Genomic DNA, 25,205 nt, shown 5'->3' on the forward strand with positions numbered 1-25,205 from the left:
ATAAGAATTATTATTATTATAATAATATTATAGTGATGATCACTATTAGTGATAATGTATTATATAGTGAATATAATAATAAACATAATTCGATTTCAATTATTTTACTGTATTTAGAAAAAGAAAGTAAAATAAAAATAATAATAATAACAATAATTAATATAATAATAATAATAAACATAATTTTATTTAAATTATTTACTGTATTTATAAAAATTATGTACAAAATAATAATAATTGCAATAATCACAATGAATATTTTAATACATATAATTATGATTAAATTTCTTTTTCACTGTAAGAAAAACGCAGTAAAATAATGTGGGTTTAAAATATGATATAACCCATAACTGTGGTTACACACATTGTGACTGTAATAAGTAGGAATACTATTTATACAAGATAGTTTCATACTGTATATTGTATGTAGTTAGCTACTACAAATGCTCATCACCAAGGTCAGTTGTTTTTATTTATTAAAATATAATGAAATGATTCACTTCATGACAATATACACAAAACATGCACAAACAATTATGCACAAAGGGAAATCAAATGACGGTGTTAAAATAACAAACATTCAGTCATGTTCAGTGAGCTATGGTAGTCTAAGTAATTAATCTGGAGGTGTTCATCATGGCAGGGTTTGACCTCATTAATCTCAATCACATGCTGTCTTTGTCACGTTGGAGGCAGACAAATAGGGCAACTAGACAACTTTTATTTTAAAAAAAAAAAAGAAAGCAACTGCTAAATCCACATGCTCTGCTTCGGACTGTTTACACTTTGTACATGCAACAGTTACAACACAGACTGTGTGGGATCTGATGGGAGAAACTGGCCCCTACCCCCAACTTGGATTGGTGCATTAAAGGTATAACATGCAAGAATTTCCTAAATAACAATGTATAGACTGATACAAAAATAATCCCTCTCAATCATCACTTTTGCCCCACCAGAAGTGTGTGGTGGTGTCTGTTTCTGCAGACACCCTGCAGCCCTCTGCCTGGATTTTCTCTTTTTCTGATTTTGCTGTACTCGGGATGCTTCTGGGCGTCTGCAAACAGCCTTTGGGCCCCACATGTGGGTGTAACCCCCAGCCAATAACATCACCACAGGGTGTGCAGCCCGTTCAGGTGGTCAAATATCACTGCTTTGTCACGCCTCTTGGCTTCTGATATCAAGGCACAAGTCCATTTGCATTGTCAGATACAAAACGTCCGTTTTTCCTGGATGATAATGGGTTGTGTTAGGTGCATGTGTTCCAGTGATCCCCGGCTCCTCTGCCTCTCATCTGCTGTGTGTAAGTGCTGCTATGATCTGTGTGTGTCAGTAGTTTGTGTTTGCTGCTATGATCTGTGTGTGTCAGTAGTTTGTGTTTGCTGCTATGATCTGTGTGTGTCAGTAGTTTGTGTGTGCTGCTATGATCTGTGTGTCAGTAGTTTGTGTTTGCGCTGCTATGATCTGTGTGTCAGTAGTTTGTGTGTGCTGCTATGATCTGTGTGTGTCAGCAGTTTGTGTGTGCTGCTATGATCTGTGTGTTTCAGTAGTTTGTGTTTGCTGCTATGATCTGTGTGTTTCAGTAGTTTGTGTTTGCTGCTATGATCTGTGTGTCAGTAGTTTGTGTTTGCTGCTATGATCTGTGTGTTTCAGTAGTTTGTGTTTGCTGCTATGATCTGTGTGTCAGTAGTTTGTGTTTGCTGCTATGATCTGTGTGTGTCAGTAGTTTGTGTGTGCTGCTATGATCTGTGTGTTTCAGTAGTTTGTGTTTGCTGCTATGATCTGTGTGTTTCAGTAGTTTGTGTTTGCTGCTATGATCTGTGTGTCAGTAGTTTGTGTTTGCTGCTATGATCTGTGTGTTTCAGTAGTTTGTGTTTGCTGCTATGATCTGTGTGTGTCAGTAGTTTGTGTTTGCTGCTATGATCTGTGTGTGTCAGTAGTTTGTGTGTGCTGCTATGATCTGTGTGTTTCAGTAGTTTGTGTTTGCTGCTATGATCTGTGTGTTTCAGTAGTTTGTGTGTGCTGCTATGATCTGTGTGTCAGTAGTTTGTGTTTGCTGCTATGATCTGTGTGTCAGTAGTTTGTGTTTGCTGCTATGATCTGTGTGTCAGTAGTTTGTGTTTGCTGCTATGATCTGTGTGTGTCAGTAGTTTGACCGGGAGCAGCGCTGAGCCACACACTTGGTTCTTTCCCGCAGTATTGTGCGGAGTTAGTAGTGTGTTTATTTGTGTTTTAGAACGTAAGCGCCGGTAAACAATCAGAAAATAACATTTTATTTCTCTGATTCACTGCTTTGTTCTCACTAACGCCGCTCTCTCTCTTCAGTCACTCTATAGCTCGCTCTCTCTCTTGGCTAGTTGAGCTGTGGAGGTGTGGCCAACTTTGAATTCTGTGTGTTTACAAACAGAAACCGACAACTTTTACATATCATACCTTTAACATTAATGTAAAAAATGTAAAAAATTAAGCTATATGGTAAATAAGTTACGTGTCATAGATGGAACCGATGCTGTTTAAACAAACTTAGAGGGCTGTAGGCATGGAGGCATTAAGAGTTTTTACTGTGGAGGGGCATGTTTATTGCTGGATGGGCTTTTGACAAAAGTAGCATTGCGCTCCAGCGTTACAGCCCTCCTTCCAGGCGTCTGGTTCAGTTCGCTCATATCCACTCCTGAGTCTAAGCTGGTTTCTCGACTCTCGACCGGCCTTCTTCGCCTCTGCTGCTCTGACACTGCGTAATGGATCTCAGCTGCAGGTTTGCCCTCCAGTGATACAAACCAGGCCCGGGGAGGCTGATTCGAGGGGATTTTAGAAAGTTCTGCCAAGGCATGCACCGAGTGTCTGCCGCCGCCCCTGATTTTATTCAGGGTTCCTGGGACCGACGCTGACTCTGGGAGGCTGAAGTGACCCCTGGATGTGTTGGTGGACGCTGCTGCCTGAGAGCCCTCTAGAACCCCAAGCTGGTCCTCACCTTCCACTGCCTGGTTCTGGGTGGCAGAGGGACCTTTTGGCAGAGTCTGTGTGAAGCCGTCTTTACTCAGCGGATCAGCGGCAGCCCCCGCACGGGGAAGAGTGGCCGATTTGCTCCACTGGGGCAGCTCTTGCTGCTCCTCCAAGTGGAAGAATGCTGGAGCGTGAAAAATGGCAACAGGCTGGTTGTAGAAAAACAAATTCTCTGTCAGAGAGGCCGGAACTCCGATCCGATCTGTAGTTTCATGCAAACACATCAGATCATTAAGGTCACTGTTAAGTTCCAGTTCATTACACTCCACCCTAATGGCCACAGCATTGGGGTTGGCTATTAAATTGCCATTGTGCATAGAAATAACAGAGGCATTGTGCCGATCAGCCCCTCTTTCTGTGATTGATTGGTTCAGTCCATCCTGAAGATGAGAGGAGTCCACTGAAGATAGTTCCAAAACTTCATCGTCACATGTGGAGGTGGTTTGGTCTTTTCTCATCGCTGGTCGGATCTTCTTTGTTTTAGTTTCACTGAGTGGACATCTGTAGACAAGACAGAATATTTGCCTCAATCAGTGCCAGGCTAATGAAAGTCATGCTGCATACACGACATGATCACACAGTCCAAATACACACATTACAAACATCCACTTTGACAAATAATGTATTTTACTGATATCAAAGTGCTTTTAAAGGAATACGCCATTGAATACGCCGTGGCTCTCAACCCTCACAGGTACTGCATTTAGCATCAAACAATATAAGTTTGGAACGTTATTTAACCTTGTAGCTGAGCCCGCTACAAAATAAAAATTGCAAGATGCTTTAAAGGGACTGTTTGTAACTTTCAGAAATGTCTTGTTAACAGCGACACCTGTGGCCGTTAAGTCAACGAAAGTCAGCGTCAGGTTCGCGCTTGTGCTCGCTCTACATAGACATGAAGGAGCATCGCTCAAAACAGTGAGGAGACACACGTCAGCTAAAAGCACAATATCACTCTATATTTCAGCTGCTTGGCAGTAATGTTAGCTGACCAGACGAAGGTCTCTCCATGAATCAATGCTGATCCTAGTGTTGGCTTTTCCTGCCTCAGCGCAGGCTGAGGCAGCGGGGCTCTGAGGCAGAGGGGCTCTGAGGCAGTAGGGCTCCGCAGCGAGTAACGTTGTGGTCTCCGCCCGCAGCCGGAGTGAACAGGGAGATACCGGCATGCGGTCGGTAATGAGACGATAACGTTTCTCGCTGCGGAGCCCCGTCACGTTTACGTCACGGGAAACCTCTGTTGGTCTGGAGGAGCTGCAGCAGTTATTTTTGCACAAACGTCCACTCATTCACTAGATATTCTCAGAGCTACTAACTCATCTGCAGTGTGGAGTGAGCGCGCGTTCACGAATAGAGGTGGAGCGAGTACGCGAGAATGCGCACGGCTTCTGTGAGTGAAGGCAGGCAGGCAGCGGAGCAGAGACAGCGGCCACACGCGAGCGCGCATGTGTCCCGACCCGGTACATTTATACGCTTAAAAAGTTACAAACAGTCCCTTTAATGCGTTAAAGAAATTAGTGGCCTCAAAACAAATTTGCGTTAACGCGTTATTATCGCCTTAACTTTTGACTCGTGGGTACCCATAGAACGCATTTACGTTCACATAGCTGGAGGTCAGAGGTCAAGGGACCCCTTTGAAAATGGATATGACAGTTTTTCCTTGCCAAATTAAACGCACGTTCGTTATTTAGCCTCCTTCTCAACAAGCTATGACATGGTTGGCACCGATGGATTCTTTAGGTTTCTTAGTTTCATGATACCAGTATCTTCACTCCAGCTTTAAAACTGAGCCACTACAACCTAAAAAAACGCAGGTTGCGTTAATGCGTTATAGACATTAGTAGCTTTAAATTAATTTGACAGCCCTACTTTAAATGTTATTCTGAGTTATCAAACTAACTTCATCACAACATATAGTGTTTGAACAAGTATGAGATGAAAGCCTCTATTACCTGCAATAAAACAATAACCCAACCAGGAGACAGATGACAATAACAAGCATTCCTCCGAGGATAACCATCAGGAGAGGTGAATGGTGTAAGATGAAGTCAATGGGGATGGCAAGTCCAAAGAAACCTAAAACATATTGATGGTCAGAAGAAGAAGTTTGGATGAAATATAAAACAGACATGCAATAAAAATTAAAATGAACATTTTGTATCCAAAAACTTTACAAACGCCATTTAATATATCTTTTGCCTTTTTTCCACTGGCCTAGGCCAGTTCCAGGCCAATTTCAATGGATCATAACAAATATTTAAAAATACAATGCAATATATTCATTGTTTTCTTTTTTTCCCCATCAGCTTCCAAGGTTATAAAAAATAAATGGCCACAATCAGAGCAATCCCATTATACAGTAGGCTTACGACAACCATCAGAAAACCAATGCTTGACATTCATTAATTTCCATCTGATGCACTTTTATTGATTACCTTGACACTGCCATGTTAGTGCTGAACACTGTATTACATTACATTTAGGGCTGTCTATTGATTCAAATATTGAATCATGATTAATCGCATGATAGTCCGTGATTGATTGCGATTAATTGCAAATGGATTAACTAATTCATTAACACATTTTTTATCTGTTCAAAATAAAGGGAGATTTGTCAAGTATTTAATATTTTATCAACATGGGAGTGGACAAATATGTTGCTTTATGCAAATGTATGTTTATATGTATAATTGGAAATCAATTAACAACACAAAACAATGACAGATATTGATCCAGAAACCCTCACAGGTACTGCATTTAGCATAACAAATATGCTCCAATCATAACATGTCAAACTGCAGCCCAACAGGCAACAACAGCTGTCAGTGTGTCAGTGTGCTGACTTGACTAGGACTTGCCCCAAACTGCATGTGATTATCATAAAGTGGGCATGTCTGTAAAGGGGAGACTCGTGGGTACCCATAGAACCCATTTACATTCACACATCTGGAGGTCAGAGGTCAAGGGACCCCTTTGAAAATGGACATGACAGTTTTTCCTCGCCAAAATTTAGCATAAGTTTGGAACGTTATTTAACCTTCTTTGCGAGAAGTTAGGTTATGGTGCCAATGGATTCCTTATGTTTTCTAGATTCATATGATACCAGTATTCCATTTAGCTCTAGCTGAGCCCGCTACAAAATAAAAATTGCAAGATGCGTTAAAGAAATTAGTGGCCTTAAAACAAATTTGCGTGAACGCATTGTTATGGCCTTAACTTTGACAGCCCTGATTACATTACATTAGTTTAACATGTTTAGGGGGAGCACTCGCCTCTGGTGGATGACAAAGGTGCTGCAATCCAGTAGCCAAGGTGAGGAGCTGTGAATGTCCACATGAGTTTCCCTCCTACTGACACCACCGTCCCTAGCCCCTTTCTCATCCATCCACCTAGGTCAAAGAAACAACAATAACAACAGAAATACATCAACACTGTTTAGATCAAATTGTCTGGAATTTCCCACAACTAATACAATCCTGTCAGATCTAAAAATAAATGTGCATCCCCCGCAACCCTGAATAGGATAAACGGTTACAGACAATGGATGGATGCACCAGGTCCTACACATAAGGCCCCAATCTTACGTTTATGAAGCTTATCATTGTTGGGAGTGTGTTACACAACAGTTAATTTGCCTCATGCCACTACATGGACAAATCATTAGAAAAACAACATGGCATGAGATTAACTCATGTCAAAGACCCCCCCAAAAGATTGCATATATATATATATATATATATATATATATATATAATTCACATGGCATTCATATTTTTAAGCAAAAGAACTGAATGAGTTAATTCAACATTTATAGCCCAAGTGGAGCAACCTGCTGAGTGAGTGAGTGATGGCAGCCCAATCGCAGTTCATGAAATAGTCACCATATTTAATGTATTGATTTGTGTACATAGACACAAATTAAATTTGTTTGTGTTGGTCAGCACAGAATCAATGTCTGTAATCCACCTAATTGTGAATCAGGAACTACAAAGAGCAGCGAACGCCGTGTAAGATGAGGTCAGGTTGATGGGTAAGTCAAAAAGCACAGGAGGAGACCAGTGTTCGTGTGAAACCGCAAGTCAGAGTTGAATTATTTGTCACGTAACTTCCGTACTTAACTTACGGAACTTTCAGAGTTATTTTGACCCAAACCACGATCTTTACCTGAAGCTAACTAAATAGTTTTTGTCAGGTAACTTCTGTACTTAAGTTACGGCATTTCCGGTGTTACTTAAACCCAAACCGTGATCTTTTCCTAAACCTAACTGAGTAGTTTTGTTGCCTAAGCCTAACCAAGTCGATCTTTTCCTAAGCCTAACTAAGGTGTCTGTTGCCTAAGCCTAACCAAGTCAATCTATTCCTAGTCCTAACTAAGTAGTTTTATTTTGAAAAGACTGGAGTGGAAATAAAAATAAGTTGTTTGAAGTCGAGTGTCACAAAAAAAATATGTGTCCAATCTTATACGTGACTATTTCACGAACTGCCGTGAGACTTGCCTGCTGCTTTAATGCTGCCAATAATGTGTCTGCTTCAGCATTTCTGTAAGAATACTGTCTCTGTCTAGTCTAGAAAGTGGGACACAGGAACCAAAGTTAGGGGCCTACTCAGTGGGTGTCCAAGTCCTGACTTATGAGGGGGCTTGGCATCGCCATTGTGCTGTAGGGGTATATATGTCAGGCTTTTCCCACCTTATGTAAGAATTGTAGAAACCATTCAAATGACTGCAAACCACCTTCAACCACTGACTAAGCAGGCCAAAAAGTGAGTTTTCCATGACATGTTTCCGCGACTTCACTTTTCATAGCTGGTCATCTGGGCGATTAATAAATTAAGAAAACAATTCTAAGTAGATCTTTAGTCTTAAGTCCCCCTTTATTAAGCCACAATTCCAAGTAGATGCCATTAAATCATCCTCACTTTCTCTCCTGATTCTTCAAAGATCAACATGGGGTAGATTTTAGTGTGTGACTTCTACTCACCAGTGGTCCGGTTGAAGAACCATGCCGGGACAACATTGGAGGCCTGAAGTCCACAGCTGTCAGGGATGCTGAGGCTGATCTGTATGGGCCCACTCACATGTAACTGTGTGTGTCCTGAGAAGAGCTGCACACTGACAGCCGCCAACGGACTCAACGCCACACTGACGTATCCTTGAAGAACAGAGGAGATAATGTGGACTAGACATGGATAAACACCTTAGCCAAACGGTTCCAGACTGGAACAATGTCACACTGAAACATTCTGTATTTCACTTTCTGTGTATGTACAATGAGAGCAAAATAACCAGAGACTAGTTCCTGGTATGTTTAGTGTCTCATACCTGGCCAATAAAACTGATTGTGATCTGTATCAGCCTGCATTTCTGTTTTCCACAGTCTATTTTTTTTATACTACCACCAGGTGGCACCATGGACAAAATTGAAATCTTGCACATAATAGGTTTTCACTTTCATCTGCACATTTATTTTTGTCATCTAGAATCTGCAATGTATGGGCGGGATTTTTTTTCTTTTTTTTCGGTGATCCATTTTCTAAGTCTGATCTAAATAATTTTCTCTCCTGTATTTATGACTTAATAACAGGCATGTCAGACTTATTTGTCATGTACTTCCATACTTAAGTAATGCCATTTCCATAGTTATTTTAACTCAAACATTGACTTATTTGTCACATAACTTCCATACTTAAGTAAGTCCACTTCCGTAGTTATTTCAACCCAGACATTGATTTATTTGTCACGTGACTGTTTCACAGAAAAAAAGGAACTAAGATGTTCTTAAGGCAATGGATCACCAGAAAAAAAAGAAAAACTTGCTTGCCCTTCAGGGCTTCCGTATAAATGCAATGTAACTTTCACATTTCAGATAGACTGTGCAAATACTATCTAAAGTGCTTTTGACTTTTTTTCCCAAGAAAATTGACATAATCACTTACAAATAAAAAAAAAATCATATAAACTATGACCTAAAATGAATTGTTACCAGAATACCGCAGCACACGCATCTACCTGATTTGCTGCTCATGATGCCCAAAGTGTTAAGAAAGCTGTCCTCCCCTGACGGCAGTTTGGGCATGGTCAGGTAGGCTCTAACAGAGGTGGCATTACTGCTGTCTGTCAGATTCAGCAGGCTCTTGGGAAACTGGACACTAGGAAGTGACGCAGCATCTGCAAATAAAGGAAAACGAAAAATAATAGCTGGTAATATGTGTTTATAAAATATATGTTTTTTCCCTTTAGTGCAGTTATTTTTGGCTAATGTGTTTCTTAGATTAGTACTTGTACTGACAATCAAAGAGAGCCAGAGCATTAAGGAAAGAAAAATTAAGAGTGTGACAATATATACCAGATGTTTTGCCAGTGATCAGGACGGAGTCATCAAAGAGCCAGATGTTCCCCTGATTCAAACCAAGTAGGGACACGGTCACAGACGAAAATACTACAGCAATGACATAAGAGGAAGAGGGAAGGTGCTAATTTAGTATTGAGTATTTTGTCTTTCCACTAGATGGCAGTGTGACAGTGTGTTATATGAAACCTCACACAGAGGCAAGACATTGGCGACATTCTGGCTGACATACTACAACAACACTAGCTCAAGATTCAAGAATCCGTTCTTTTTAGAAATGCAAAGCACTGGAGATGGCAGATGAGACAGAAGAAGACACACACTCCAGATATGGGTTATTAATTGTTCCCAAAGAGTTTTGCTTGGGCGCTGCGCCTAATTGGGTGTCAAATGCAGTGGGGTGAAGCAAAACTTCACCCTGCAATGACAACCAGAAAGTTTAGAAAGTCGCTGAAGTATTTCAAGTTCTTATTTCCTGTGACTGCATTTTTTTAAACTTTTTTATTTTTTGACACTTTTATATGACACTTTAAACAGTGTCATATAAAAGTATCAAAAAATAAAAAAGTTAAAAAAAACCTGCTATCTATCCTTTATGAATGTGCAGATCCAATTTTGTACTTTAGTAACGCCCCTTCCATAGTTATTTTAACCTAAACGTTGACTTATTTTGTCACATAACTTCCGTATAAGTAAGTCCACTTCCATAGTAATTTTAACCTAAACGTTACTTATTTATCACTTATTTTCCATACTTACGTAACGCCACTTCCGTAATTATTTTAACCCAAACGTTGACTTATTTGTCATTGAACTGCCGTGTAAGTAAGTCCACTTCCATAGTAATTTTAACCTAAATGTTGACTTATTTGTCGCTCACAAACTTAAGTATGTCCACTTCCGTAGTTATTTTTGACTTATTTGTCACGTAACTTCCGTAGTTAAGTAACTGCACTTCTGTAGTTATTTTAACTCAAATGTAGACTTGTTTGTCATGTAACTTCCGTACTTAAGTAACGCCACTTCCACAAATACATGATGTGACTTTGTGTGTCAAACAAACACACACAACTGATAGATATTGTACATGTATATTGACACATTAAGCACATACACACATTAAATATCTCACTTGGCATTCGGTTGGTTTTACAAGGCAGCAGTGTGCAAATGTAGCCATCCTTGCTGGCCACAATTGCGATTGGCTTCCCAGTTTGGTAAGGTACATGAAGCAAAACACCGCCATCCTTTCCAGTAAGAGCTGTGTTGGTCCTGGTGTAGTTGATGTAGACCTCCACCACCGCCTGGCTCAGGTACTGACGACTCAGCACATCGTTTACCTGGACCTTTAGGTTAAAAGCAGAATCTGGGGAAAAAAAAGATTGGGTTGAGAGAAAGATAGGTGGTCGGGGCAATAGTAGTGCGTTCAGGTTCACACATAATCTACAAGGTATGTTCAAAATAACAAGAATACCTTACAACGGACTCTGAAATTAGCAACCGCCCAATGTGGGTAAATTGTTGGCAGTGGCGGGTAATTTCATCAGGCCATCTATCACTTTTGGAGGAGAGGGAAAAGGCACAACAGAAAGCCATGTTTAGTAAGGTTAGCTTATGAGTGGATAGAGCTATACATTTGAAAGTTGCTTGCAACTGCTATACAGCAAAGCTATTGGCCGTAGAACCTTATTCATTTTGATTGACAGTTGAAGTTCACATAATTCTAACCAATAACCGTGTAGGTTTCAGCTGGTCCAAAAATAAATGCTCAAGACCCCGGTAAAGTTCCTGTGGCTTGCTTCAAAACATAACAAGTACAACGGTGAATATTTGTTCTGTTCTTTGTTGACCCAGGCTAAATATTCTCTGTATGAATTGAAATGTATTGATAGTATATTTTTGCACATAGGTGGGCACATTCGTGTATGCGTGTGCAAGTGTAAAGTACTCTCCCACCACCCACCCCCGAGCAAACCTATAATGACATCATTCATGTATAAATGATCAAAATTGTATTCCCTCATTCAGCGAATAGATGTCGCAGACAAAAAAGTTAATTTCAGACCATGCCTTACAATATGATGCAATCCACTAAAACATCACAAATTATAGCCTCAGAAATGACACCTCTGACAAACTTTAGAAGCTCCACGAAGGTAGTACTTGCAGACTGGACCTGTTATTTTGTCCACCCCCTTTATGCAGTCCAACCGTAGCCTATGCTTTAACAGAATGGAGTTGGCTGCATTTCCAATTAACTTAGACGGGACCATATTGACAAAACAACAGGGAAGGTAATTTGCAGAATCCCTTGAGGATATCAATCAATTAATCCCAGTAGATTTTACAGAGGTGGACGCAAATACAAATGGCAAAGTTGGCCAATTAGCTCAGCAAGGCATGCATTCAAGACAACATTATGCTACATCAGCATGCAGACAGCTAAGTAGCCTACAGTGCATATTTCCAATAACGTGATTCTCATGACAGAACTCTAGTCATTCTATGTTTTCTGTTAGCTCCTGGAGAATCCCATTTAGGGCCTAATGATAATGTGTCACCTTATCCACAAACCCAATTGGCCACTTTCACACTGAGTCAACTGGACAACAAGACTTTATATTTTCAGATGTATAGTGTTGTGTTGCATAACAAGGCCGGAAGGCTCAGTAGTACATCACTAGTTGCCCATATGAATAAATGGTGGCCATGCAAATACGATACATGACAATACAAATATCCAACCAAGGATCAATGCATTCAGACTGATTGCATCCACTGTTGGTAGCTATACCTACAAAAAACAAATGCACTATAATTTGCATACAATCAAGTTAATCAATACTGATATAGTCCATGTAATCATGTGCCAGGACAGGTGACGTAGTATAAAAAGCGATAAAGTCTGTGTCGGGAGGAGGTTGACTGGTCGGTCAAAAAACACCAGAGTATCACCCAGGAAGCCGCTCTTCATGTCCCGTTTGAAAATCAGAAGTCAATATTGATTTATTTGTTACGTAAATTCTCTACTTAAGTAAGTCCACACATTTTAAAAGGGACTGTTTGTAGCTTCTTACACTTACACTCTTATAAATCATTGCGGGTCGGTGTGTCCCATGCACTCGCGTGTGGCTACGCTGTTCCAACACAAACTACACAGAAGCACATAAAACCGCTAAGCTTTATCTCCTCTGCCTGCCTTCACTGACACACCATGCTCGTTCTCACTCACTCCACCTCTCACGTGAATGCGCGCACACTACACTGCAGAAGAGTTACGTTATCATCTCTGACCGAAACTCCGGTGTCTCCCCTGTTCCCTCCGGCCGCGGTCGGGAGGCTGAGGCAGGAAAAGCCAGCACTAGGATCAGCATTGATTCATGGAGAGACCTTCGTCTGGTCAGCTAACATTACTGCCAAGCAGCTGAAATATAGAGTGATATTGTGCTTTTAGCTGACGTGTGTCTCCTCACTGTTTTGATCAATGGTCGTTCATGTTAATGTAGAGCGAGCGCAAGCGCGAGCGCGAGCAACGGGACGCTGACTTTCATTGAGTTCTATTCTTACAAATAGTCCCTTTAACCCAAACATTGACTAATTTGTCACATAACTTCCGTACATAAGTAACGCCCATTCCGTAGTTATTTTATTCAAAACGTTAACTTATTAGTATGTTGTTGTTTTTTTGCCTAAACTTAACCATTCTATGGAGCGTTTTAGCCTCTTTAGTTCATTGTTTTTGTTATATGGCACGCAATTTTACTGTTTGGTCCAGTCTAACACTCTGCTCTCATCAAGCCTGATTTTAGCCACACCAGGTGGCTGATTTTAACAAAAAAAAGCTATGATAAACAAACTGTATGTTACCTGCCGAGCACCAAACAGCAGAAAAAGTTAGCTACTAGCTGGTGACCAGAGGGGAGCCTTTTGTGGCTAAAAAGGCAAATATTTCCCCCAGGAGTTGGTAAGCTTAAAGGAGAGTCAATATTGGATTTACATTTGTTAGATTGACACAACTCCAAATTAATGCTAATGTTGAACTGTAAATAGGCAACTGAGTCAAACTTGTGTTTATATCGTATTCTGCTTTCAACTGGCCCAAAAAAAACAAAATAAAACAGAAAAACAAATGCAGCTTTTATCGTGAATTGTTCAAAGTCAAGTTAAGCATTCAAAACACCCTGTAGAATAAATGTGTGAACGTCTTGCTGTGGACAACTATGAGTGTGGCATAGCATTAGGTTAAAAAAGCATATTTATGACCAAAAAACGAAACAAAATTAAAGCTGCAAGCAGCGATGAACGGGCCCTCGCACCCTCCCACATGTCGGGGGTACTGGGGGACGCCAGTCGACACACCTGTACATATCAGTGACCATCGGACACTGCACGCACAAGTTAGACGTTATTTCCTGCGTTGATTGAGTGGCACAGGAAATGACGTATTGCAGTTTTTTTTAACACTTCCTTTGTCCACTATGTGGCGCTAAAGAACACACACTAAACATGCATTATGTTGCTCATTATCAAGTGTAGACCACACAATGTAAATTGCATGTGAATCGGATGATTTTTGTCACATGATGCTGACTTCCTGTTGCCAGTAGGTGGAGCTATGAGTACTGGACTACTATGAAGTAGGTCAAGTTTAGGGGCAGATTCGACCAAGTACAGTCGAGTTACAACAGTTTGTCTTTTAAGGGTGAATCATGTAAATTCTCCGCCACGCCACTTCAACGCTGTTTCATAAAACCTAAAGATTACAACAACTTTTCATCACAATCTGTAAACTTTTCACAAAGCCTGTAGGAGGAGTTCGTTAGAGTACAGAGCCTGGAAATAGCCAAAAATACACCAAAAAAATCACACAAAATTAAAAATTGCCAACTTCCAGTTGGGTTTAGAGCATGGCCCCAAGAGACTTCATTTTAAGTGTACATGTGATACATATGCCTACCAAATTTGGTACATCTAAGTGTAACATACTTAGGGGGCTTCGTTGAAATTTGTAGGGGGAGCTATCAAGCTCCCTTGCCACACCCAAGCACAACAACTATATCCATTAACACATTTTAGTACTTTCAATGAGTGTGCCAAGTTTCGTTCGTTTGCAAGCATATCTAGCCCTTTCAAAAACAACTTCCTGTTTCATGGCGAAAGACACGTTGCCAAAGAAAGTACGTTCATCAAAAGCTAAAAAGCTTCACGGTTTGCCATCAGGAACTTCTTTACACCACGCTGACAAAATTTGAGGTGGATCTGGTTAACCTGCTAAAAGTAATACGCCGAAATATTGCGACTCTAACTTCCTGTTGCCACTAGGTGGCGCTATGAGTATGATTCAAAATGGGCCTGTAGATGTCTTCAGGCCTGGACGCTAATCAAAATTTAATTTGGAAAAGACCTGACCATCTGGAGTTGAGTTACAATGGTTTGTTTGTTCATGGCGAGTAATTGAAATTCGCCATGCACCACGGCACCACCATTCAACAAAAATTGACAATCAAAAAGGAAGCATTATTCAGGTCTTCAGGCTTTTCTGACACATTTTGAGATGGATCTGAATAATCTGTGAGGAGTATGTTGTAAAAGTACACAACCTGTAACTTCCTGTTACCAGTAGGTGGCGCAATGACTGGGAGCCCAAATTTGCATGTGGATGGGCAGGCCAGAACACTTATCTCACATGCGAAATTTAAAGCAGATTGGAAAATATATGCCATAATTACAAAAATCTCTTGGAGGAGTTCATTAAAGTACAACACCTGGAAATGGTAAAAAAAATGACTTAAAATTCAATATGGCCGACTTCCTGTTGGGTTTACGGTATACCTCCAAGTGACTTTTTTTTACTTCTCAACATGTTATATATATTATATGCCTACCAAATTTCATACATCTAAGCGAAACCCCACATCGGGGCTACTCAAAAGGGGGCGCTATCGAGCCATTTTGCCACACCCATACACGAAACTCATAAAATATATACATTTAACCAGTTCTGCTACATGTGCAAAGTGTTGTTCGTTTTTGAGCATGTTTAGTCCCTCAAAAATTAAATTCATTTTGGAGAAAAAGAATAATAAACGGACCAATTTCAATAGGGCCTCGCCGACCTTCGGTCAGAGCTCGGGCCCTAAAAATGTATGATTGAACAGACAAGATGGTGCAGCATCTGAGCACAAGTGCCTGACAACAACTAATACTGAAGCCACTGCACCGTGCTCCAAAGAAACTACTCAGTACCAAGACCTATGGTGTAGATCTGCAAAACTCTGCTGGCACTGGCAAGCGCCAAGGTATCTTCCTTCACCTACTGCCCTGCTATAAATATTCTCTACTGTTCCTATGCAGGCTGGGCCGGAAAGTGAGTTTTGGGAGCCATATATCTCAGCACCCGGCTCATCATCAACCCTCCACAGCCACAGTATATCATTGTTATTTTGTTCGAGGAAGCCATAAAAAAGGTTCTTCTAGCTTTTTTTTATTAGTACCTAAATGCTGCAACATCGCTATAGCAGCAGTCTCACAGGTCATAACGTCGTAAGCATCTCTCTCTAATGGTTACAATTGGACACTGACGGTAGCAGCGATTAAATTCACTGCTGGTCTGATTGCTCATAATCCTGCTGCTAAAAGATCTGCCAGAGCTTTACTGAAAACTCACAAAGCCATGCCTTATGCTACCAGCTTTCACAATATGTCAGCAAGTGCCAAAACCAGATAACCAGATCGCCCCATATCATTGCTCCTAACAATTCCCTTTGATCGGGAGCAGACAAATGCCTGGAGCTGCCAGGACTGCCTGTATTTTCAGCCACAATATGAAACACTTCATTTGGCAGTGTTAGTGCCAACCCACTGGGATACATACACCAGTGCAGATGGACAAGAGGATGCTGGTTTTGGGAGAGGCAGCCTCCAATTTATGTGTGTTCTGCCGCCGTGGCCAAACATAACAGAAGGGGGTCACAAAATCTGAAGTGGAGGTGTTTCGTGCCAGATTACTATAATCTTCCCATTTGGCGAACTGAACGACGCCACAAAGAGGTTTATGAAGTGGATTGAAATGGGCCGTCTGAGGCCGCTGAGGCAGATGAGAAATAGACCCCATGTTGTGTGTGTGATATGGCTTGAATACTGTTATTATCAGGCATGGTGTCTAATAAAAATAATGTATTGTTTGTACATTAGTGTTTTCAAACCCTTTCTTTATCCATTTCTTTATCAACGTGTGAGCCTTTTAAAAGACATTTTAATTTTCGGAGCTACCCGTCCCAGAAATGAAGGCGGTGAATATTAGACTGGCAAGCTATAACTAGTGGAAACACCACGTTCGCTTTGGCTGACACATCAAGCAATTTCAGCGTTACATTATTATGTTTTCACCGCCGACTAGGATCAAAATCAAGAGGCGCACAAACATGTTGACTGTGAGACCACCAGGCAGCACAAACAGATGGTCCAACAGGGACTTATCGCTGCTGACCCCCCCACACACATGCTTGTTTGTGTGCGTGTGTTGGATTTAGGCCATACATTCCACTGATGGAGGAAAATACAAGTGCACCCTTTGATATGAGGGCCAAATCGCCCTCAAGGACGAGTCAGCAATATCCAATTGAACAGAGACAAATTGAAGTGAAAAGATGCTTAGGGTGGAGCCGGGCGAGGGGGCGGCACCAACACTAAACGTCCCAACAACCACCACAATCTTCTCCTGGGGGAAATGATTCAATCTTTAAGTATGTTGCTTTGCCCTTTATGAACAATGAAGATGTTAATCTCAGCAGGGGAGAATTGACCATATGGTGCCAGAAAGGAGGTGTTTTTTGTATTTCCACATTTTCTCTTTTTATTTAGTAGAAGTGGACGGTGGGCAGCCATTCCCCTGAGAGCTGTACAGAAGGGAGGCTAAGAGGGGAAGGTTTGGCAGGACACAAAGCATGCCGGCAGGGGGGGGGGTGGAGAGGGTGCGAGTGACAACAGCATGCTTGGGTGCATTTCCAAGTGTTTCAGTCGACAACACAGACCGAAGGATCATGTGATGACGGATGGCAATGTACTCCTACAGCAGCATGAATTAGTCATGAATCAGTTGATGAAAAGGGTCACAAATCCCTCTTTCAGCTCCTCTCCACTGCTCGGCTGTGTACAAGAACATTGTCATGACAAGTGCACGCATCTGAGAGTGAGAAAGAGAGGCGCACTTTAAGGGGGGGGGAGGGAGGGCACACTGAGTTGAAAAGAAGAATGAGTCTGCTGTTGTGTAAAACATGATTTGAATGAAATGATAATGTAGAGTGAGTGAGCTGGAGGAGGCAGATTGGAGCTAATATGATTGAAAAAAAGTTGTTTCTTTATAAAACGGTCATTATATGAGACAGGTAATCTGAAAAAAAGCATGTTCCTCTGGTGTCCTCCGGTAGAACACTTGAACTACAATATGCTGAAAGGTTATTATGGCATTTTTGCCCATTGATACCAACAATATTCTGCCTACTGCCACTTTAAGGGCCCCTGAGTTGCTTTTTGAGCATCCACACACCCGTTTAAAACATCTTTTCTTAATAGACAAGTAATGCTGACATCTTTTTTTTTTACTTTCATGAACATGTTGGCCATCTCCCAAGTCACTTAAAAATGTTAATATTGTTAAAACATATAAATAATGCTCATCTGAACTGATTAATTGCTGCCTTGTTGGTGGTGATGATGCAGTAAAAAGGGACAGATGGAGAAACCGTTACTCACGAGGTGACAGCAGCCAGCTCCCACATCACATGGGCTCATGAGCAAATCCTGATACAGATGGTCTGGGCCGACTAAATAAGGACTCTGTTAGAACAAGACCTGTAATATGATGGTTGATTGAGCAGGGGTGTAAGAAAATATTGAGTATTGCGATATTATGTTTTGTGATACTGTATTGATTCTCAAAAACACTGTATTGATTTTTAATTAATAGTTTACATGCCAAGATAAAGTCACTCAAAAGTTTATTTTATTAGCATTTATTTGTGTCCTATCAGTGTATGTGTCCTCTCAGTGTATGCGTCCTCTCAGTGTATGTGTCCTATCAGTGAATGCGTCCTCTCAGTGTGTGTGTTTCCTCTCAGTGTATGGTAAATGGACTTGGACTTATATAGCGCTTTTCTAGTCTTCCAACCACTCAAAGCGCTTTACACTACATGTCAGTATTCACCCATTCACACACACATTCACACACTGATGGTAGAGGCTGCTAAATTGCCAACTTTGCCCATCAGGATCTAATCTAAATACTCATTCACACACCGATGGCTATGCCTTCGGGAGCAATTTTGGGGTTAAGTGTCTTGCTCAAGGACAAAGCGACATGTGACCCGGAGCAGCCGGGGATGGAACCACCGCCCCAATGCGTATGTGTATGCGTCCTCTCAGTATGTGTGTGTCCTCTAAAAGTATTGCTAAGATGTTGGATGTTACAGGGACTGTGATGAATGCAAACATAGAGTCCACTGTTCCGATGCATTAAAACGTAAACCTTTTTACTCAGATAATATGCATATGGGGATGTGTTCTTTGTACTATGACCGTTTCCCTAAAATGATATTTCACGATATATCGCTTTGCTTACAGTATTGCAATATATTGAATCGTAACCCCTGTATCCTGGTACATATTGCATCGCCAGATCCTTGCCAATACACAGCCCTATTATCGATTAGAAGTTAAATTTTTTTTTTAAAAAAATACAAATGTTAATTAGGGATGCACAGATGCCGGATAGGATATTGGGCAGTGACAATGGGGCCGATCTATTCAATTCTATTCTATGTTTATATTCTATACTAGAAGTTTAATTCCTGTTCAACTTTTGACCAATTTGTTGCTGCATCTAAAAGGTTTACACTTGAATTGTAATTCCTGTTAATTTTGAAGATATTTTACCAAGTTTCTGGTGTACAATTTATTATTTTAATAATAAATAAAAGTATATTTGTTTCTATGTATGTATTTGTCACATTTAGTATTTTAAAGTTAGGAAAGCAATGTTTAAATTAAGCCTGATGATCCCGTCTCTTCCATACAGTGAGGCATACAGCTGATTAATAAAACCCTGGTATGGGATCGGTACTCCGTATCGGCCGAGTCCCAAAGCCCAGGTATCGGTGCATCCCTAAAAGAATCCTTATTCTCCATTATTCCTTAGTCTCCATTAATCCTTATTCTCCATTAATCCTTATTCTCTATTAATCCTTATTCTCCAGCTACAATGTCGTTATTTTCTCGTCGAGCACAGTACTGACAACTGTGATGAGTTGTATTAAAGTAGCGGTGATCCAGTGAAAGTCTCACTAACCTGCGGAGGAACCGGGCTGATGCTGTCGGAGCTGGACAGGCTCTCCTGGTCTCATGTGGTCCCGGTCTGAGTCTGAGAGGAGTCCCTGGTTGCTATGCAGAGGCTGTCCTCTCGGAGTGGACTCTCCGCTCGCTTTGCCATCGTCGCATGAAATGAAAGCAGATAACACCCAGATCAACAGGAGCATGACTCTGGAATAAAACGTTGTTGATGTGAGTCACTTTTCACTGGTCACAGGTCCACTTCTCGTCTAGTTTACAACTTGTACACGAACAGAGCTGCCCGGTCCCGGTCCCGATACACCAACATCCTGCATCCGAACCACCACTCTCTGCTGTCAGACACTCTGCACACACTGAGCAGCACAACTCCGCCTCCTCTTTAAGCTGCTTTCATCAGGCCCTCCCTATCTATCTATTTATCCATATATCCATCCATCTATCTATCTATCTATCTATCTATCTATCTATCTATCTATGTATCTATGTATCTATCTATCTAATACAGCTAAACAGTACAATAGACATTAACGTAACAGAATATTGATTCATATTTGATCAGCGCTGTCTAGTTTGACCGTTTGGTCGGAGTTCAGAGTGATTGACAGCCGGCTCTCATAGACGGCAGCTGGACGGCAGACCTCAGATCAGCTCTGACTGTAGTGAAATCTTTCAGATGCTGTTAGGAGCACCGGAGGACACCGGAGGACACCAGAGGACACATGATTTTTTTCAGGTTACCTGTTTCATGTATTAGTGTAGTGTACCAAACATAAAAGTACACATTATGCAGGATAATGTTTATTATTGGATTATACTTATTGATGCATTAATGTGTTCATCACTTTAATGTTGCAGCTGGTAAACGTGGAGCTCATTTTAATGACTTTATATACTGCTGGGTAGTTTAATCTATAATAATACATCATTTATTATTATATACTGCTGGTAGTTTAATCTATAATAATACATAATTTATTATTATATACTGCTGGTAGTTTAATCTATAATAATACATAATTTATTATTATATACTGATGGTAGTTTAATCTATAATAATACATTATTTATTATTATATACTGATGGTAGTTTAATCTATAATAATACATCATTTATTATTACATACTGATGGTAGTTTAATCTATAATAATACATCATTTATTATTATATACTGCTGGTAGTTTAATCTATAATAATACATCATTTATTATTATATACTGTTGGTAGTTTAATCTATAATAATACATCATTTATTATTATATACTGCTGGTAGTTTAATATATAATAATACATAATTTATTATTATATACTGCTGGTAGTTTAATCTATAATAATACATCATTTATTATTATATACTGATGGTAGTTTAATCTATAATAATACATCATTTATTATTATATACTGATGGTAGTTTAATCTATAATAATACATCATTTATTATTATATACTGATGGTAATTTAATCTATAATAATACATCATTTATTATTATATACTGTTGGTAGTTTAATCCATAATAATACATCATTTATTATTATATACTGATGGTAGTTTAATATATAATAATACATAATTTATTATTATATACTGATGGTAGTTTAATCTATAATAATACATCATTTATTATTATATACTGCTGGTAGTTTAATCTATAATAATACATCATTTATTATCATATACTGCTGGTAGTTTAATCTATAATAAAACATAATTTATTTGTTGATTATATTTTGTATTAATAATCTGAATCTGTAAAGTAACTGAAGTTATTAAATCAATGTAGTGGAGTAAAAACTACTATTTCCCTCTGAGATGTAGTGGAGAAGAAGAACATGGAAATACTCAAGTAAAGTACAAGTACCTCAAAATTGTACTTAAGTACAGTACTTGAGTAAATGTACTTAGTTACTTTCCACCACTGAGTACGTGTTATACTGTTGTGTCATTCATTACTGCTCCTGTTGGAATAAAATAATTGTTGATTATTTAACTGAAAAGTAGTAATGTGTTTTTGACACCTTCACTTTTTTGCATTAAATCATACTGGGATGTTTGCTGAAATTGATTGGATGTGGCACAGCCCTACCTAGAAAGATTTCCACCAGACGCCACTGCTATCTATCTATCTATCTATCTATCTATCTATCTATCTATCTATCCATCCATCTATCCATCCATCTATCTATCCATCCATCTATCTATCCATCTATCTATCTATTTATCTATCTATCTATCCATCTACAGCGGGTAAAATAAGTATTGAACACGTCACCATTTTTCTCAGTAAATATATTTCCAAAGGTGCTATTGACATGAAATTGTCACCAGATGTTGGTAACAACCCAAGTAATCCATACATACAAAGAAACCACAACAAATAAGTTCAGAAATTAAGTTATGTGTAATAATGTGAAATGACACAGGGAAAAAGTATTGAACACGCTTACTGATATTTATTTAATACTTTGTACAAAAGCCTTTGTTGGTAATGACAGCTTCAAGACGCCTCCTGTATGGAGAAACTAGTCGTATGCATTGCTCAGGTGTAATTTTGGCCTATTCTTCCACACAAACAGTCTTCAAATCTTGAAGGTTCCGTGGGCCTCTTCTATGAACTCTGATCTTCAGTTCTTTCCATAGATTTTCAATTGGATTCAAGTAAGGTGATTGGCTGGGCCATTCTAGCAGCTTTATTTTCCTTCTCTGAAACCAATTGAGAGTTTCCTTGGCTGTGTGTTTGGGATCATTGTCTTGCTGAAATGTCCACCCTCGTTTCATCTTCATCATCCTGGTAGATGGCAGCAGATTTTTATCAAGAATGTCTCGGTACATTTTTCCATTCATCCTTCCTTCAATTATGTGAAGTTTGCCAGTACCGTATGCTGAAAAGCAGCCCCACACCATGATGTTCCCACCTCCAAACTTCACTGTTGGTATGGTGTATTTAGGGTGATGTGCAGTGCCATTTGTCCTCCAAACATGGTGTGTATTATGGCATCCAAAGAGTTAAACTTTGCTCTCATCTGACCAGACTATATTCTCCTAGTATTTCACAGGCTTGTCCAAATGTTGTGCAGCAAACTTTAAACGAGCTTCAACATGCTTTTTCTTCAGCAATGGAGTCTTGCGTGGTGAGCGTGCATACAGGCCATGGCGGTTGAGTGCATTACTTATTGATTTCTTTGAAACAATTGTACCTGCTAATTCCAGGTAGCAGTTCTGAAGCTCTCCACAAGTGGTCCTTGGCTCTTGGACAACTCTTCTGATAATTCTTTTCACTCCTCTGTCAGAAATCTTGCGAGGAGCACCTGGTCGTGGCCAGTTTTGGTGAAATGATGTTCTTTCCACTTCCAGATATGGCCCCAACAGTGCTCACTGGAACATTCAGAAGTTTAGAAATGTATCTGTAACCAATGTCATCAGGATGTTTTACAACAATAAGGTTGCGAAGGTCTTGAGAGAGCTCTTTGCTTTTACCCATCATGAGATGTTTCTTGTGTGACACCTTGGTAATAAGACACCTTTTTATAGGCCATCAGTTGGGACTGAACCAGCTGATATTAATTTGCACAGACAAGGGGCTGGATTGCTTTCTAATTACTGATAGATTTAAGCTGTTGTCTTGGCTTTCCATACCTTTTTGCACCTCCCTTTCTTCATGTGTTCAATACTTTTTCCCTGTGTCTTTTCACATTATTACACATAACTTAATTTCTGAACTTATTTGTTTTGGTTTCTTTGTATGTATGGATTACTTGGGTTGTTACCAACATCTGGTAAAAATGTCATGTCAATAGCACCTTTGGAAATATATTTACTGAGAAAAATGGTGACGTGTTCAATACTTATTTTACCCGCTGTATCTATCTATTTATCTATCTATCTATCCATCTATCTATCTATCTATCTATCTATCTATCTATCTATCTATCCATCTATCTATCTATCTATCTATCTACAGTATCTCTATATATCTATATCTATCTATCTATCTATCTATCTATCTATCTATCTATCTATCTATCTATCTATCTATCTATCTATCCATCTATCTATCCATCTATCTATCCATCTATCTATCTATCTATACTGGAAAAACAAAGTTCTGAAACTTGTGTTTGGTGGATTATTTCTCTGTTGTTACAATGCTAATGGTCATTGTATTTTACATCGTTGGAAAGCCTGTTTATTTACCTTCGCAATGATGTCCCACTTGTAAGGATCATGCATTTGTGGGATGAGCAGCATAGCTGATTATGTGGGTAGCGCCCAAGAAAAATTTGCCAAAATGCTCCGTCAATGGTAAACAGTGTATTCTCCTGTTGGTATTGACTCTTGTTTTGAGTTGTTTGGTGGATTGGATGATTGAACTCTCTATCAGTAACAAGGAACAAACATGACATATTGGCTATTTTACACTTTATTCATTTAATACACCGTCAGGAGCCTCAGTAGAGGTGGAAGATCCATACGCAGCCACAACAGCCTGGCACCTCCTCCTGGTGTGGACTCTTGGCAGGCCGTTCCATTCTCTCTACTCCCACATTGTGGAGGTAGACTGTGATAACCCTGGCTCTGTGGGGGCGAGCATTGTCACCTTGGAGGATGAAGTTAGGTGCCAGATTGTGGAGATATGGGATCGCCACTGGCTGCAGAATCTCATCCCGATATCTCACTGCATTGAGATGGCCTTCAATGATGACAAGCCTTGTTTTGCCAGTGAGGGAGATGCCGCCCCACACCATGACACAGCCTCCACCAAAAGCTGTTACTCCATCGGTGCAACAATCAGCACAGCATTCGCCACATCGTCTCCATACTTTGACCGTGCCATCCAACTTTGGCAGACAGAACCTGGACTCATCACTGAACATGACATTCCCCCACATGTTCAGGTTCCATTGTCTGTGTTGTCGACACCAGCGCAAACGGGCCTGACGGTGAAGGGCAGTCATTGCAAGCTTCCTGGTAGCCTTATGAGAATACACTGTTTAGAGCATTTTGGCAAATTTTTCTTGGGCGTTACCCACATAATCAGCTGTGCTGCTCATCCCACAAATGCATGATCCTTACAAGTTGGACATCATTGCGAAGGTAAATAAACAGGCTTTCCAACGATGTAAAATACAATGACCATTAGCATTGTAACAACAGAGAAATAATCCACCAAACACACGTTTCCGAACTTTGTTTTTCCAGTTTATATATCTCTCTCTCTATCTTTCTTTCTTTTTTCTTTTTTTCTTTCGATCTATCTATCTATCTATCTATTTATCTATCTATCTATCTATCTATCTATCTATCTATCTATCTATCTATCTATCTATCTATCTATCTAGAGTATCTATCTATCTATCTATCTATCTATCTACAGTATCTATATCTATCTATCTATCTATATCTACAGTATCTATATCTATCCATCTATCTACCTATCTATCCATCTATCTATCTACCTATCTACTGTATCTATCCATCTATTTATCTATCTTTCTATCTTTCTTTCTTTCTTTCT

At 39.9% G+C, this 25,205-nt stretch overlaps 1 protein-coding gene across 2 annotated transcripts; it reads right to left on the minus strand.

The window, feature by feature from the left end:
* Positions 1–454: 454 nt before the first annotated feature.
* On the minus strand, positions 455–20,078 carry LOC141782082 (protein FAM171B-like). Of its 2 annotated transcripts, XM_074658123.1 has the most exons (8): positions 19,693–20,076; positions 10,480–10,713; positions 9,345–9,437; positions 9,008–9,166; positions 7,980–8,150; positions 6,273–6,389; positions 4,953–5,076; positions 455–3,504 (listed from the first exon to the last, which is right to left on the minus strand). In XM_074658123.1, exons 1-8 carry the CDS (start codon positions 19,877–19,879, stop codon positions 2,559–2,561), a joined length of 2,031 nt encoding a protein of 676 aa, XP_074514224.1. In that variant the 5' UTR covers positions 19,880–20,076; the 3' UTR covers positions 455–2,558. The 2 variants fall into 2 exon arrangements, with proteins under 2 accessions (XP_074514224.1, XP_074514225.1); XM_074658124.1 differs by lacking the exon at positions 9,008–9,166 and having other exon boundaries at positions 19,693–20,078.
* Between the last annotated feature and the right edge of the window lie 5,127 nt (positions 20,079–25,205).

This window comes from Sebastes fasciatus, chromosome 14, assembly GCF_043250625.1.
Source record: "Sebastes fasciatus isolate fSebFas1 chromosome 14, fSebFas1.pri, whole genome shotgun sequence".
In the NCBI taxonomy this organism is placed as follows: Eukaryota; Metazoa; Chordata; class Actinopteri; order Perciformes; family Sebastidae; genus Sebastes; species Sebastes fasciatus.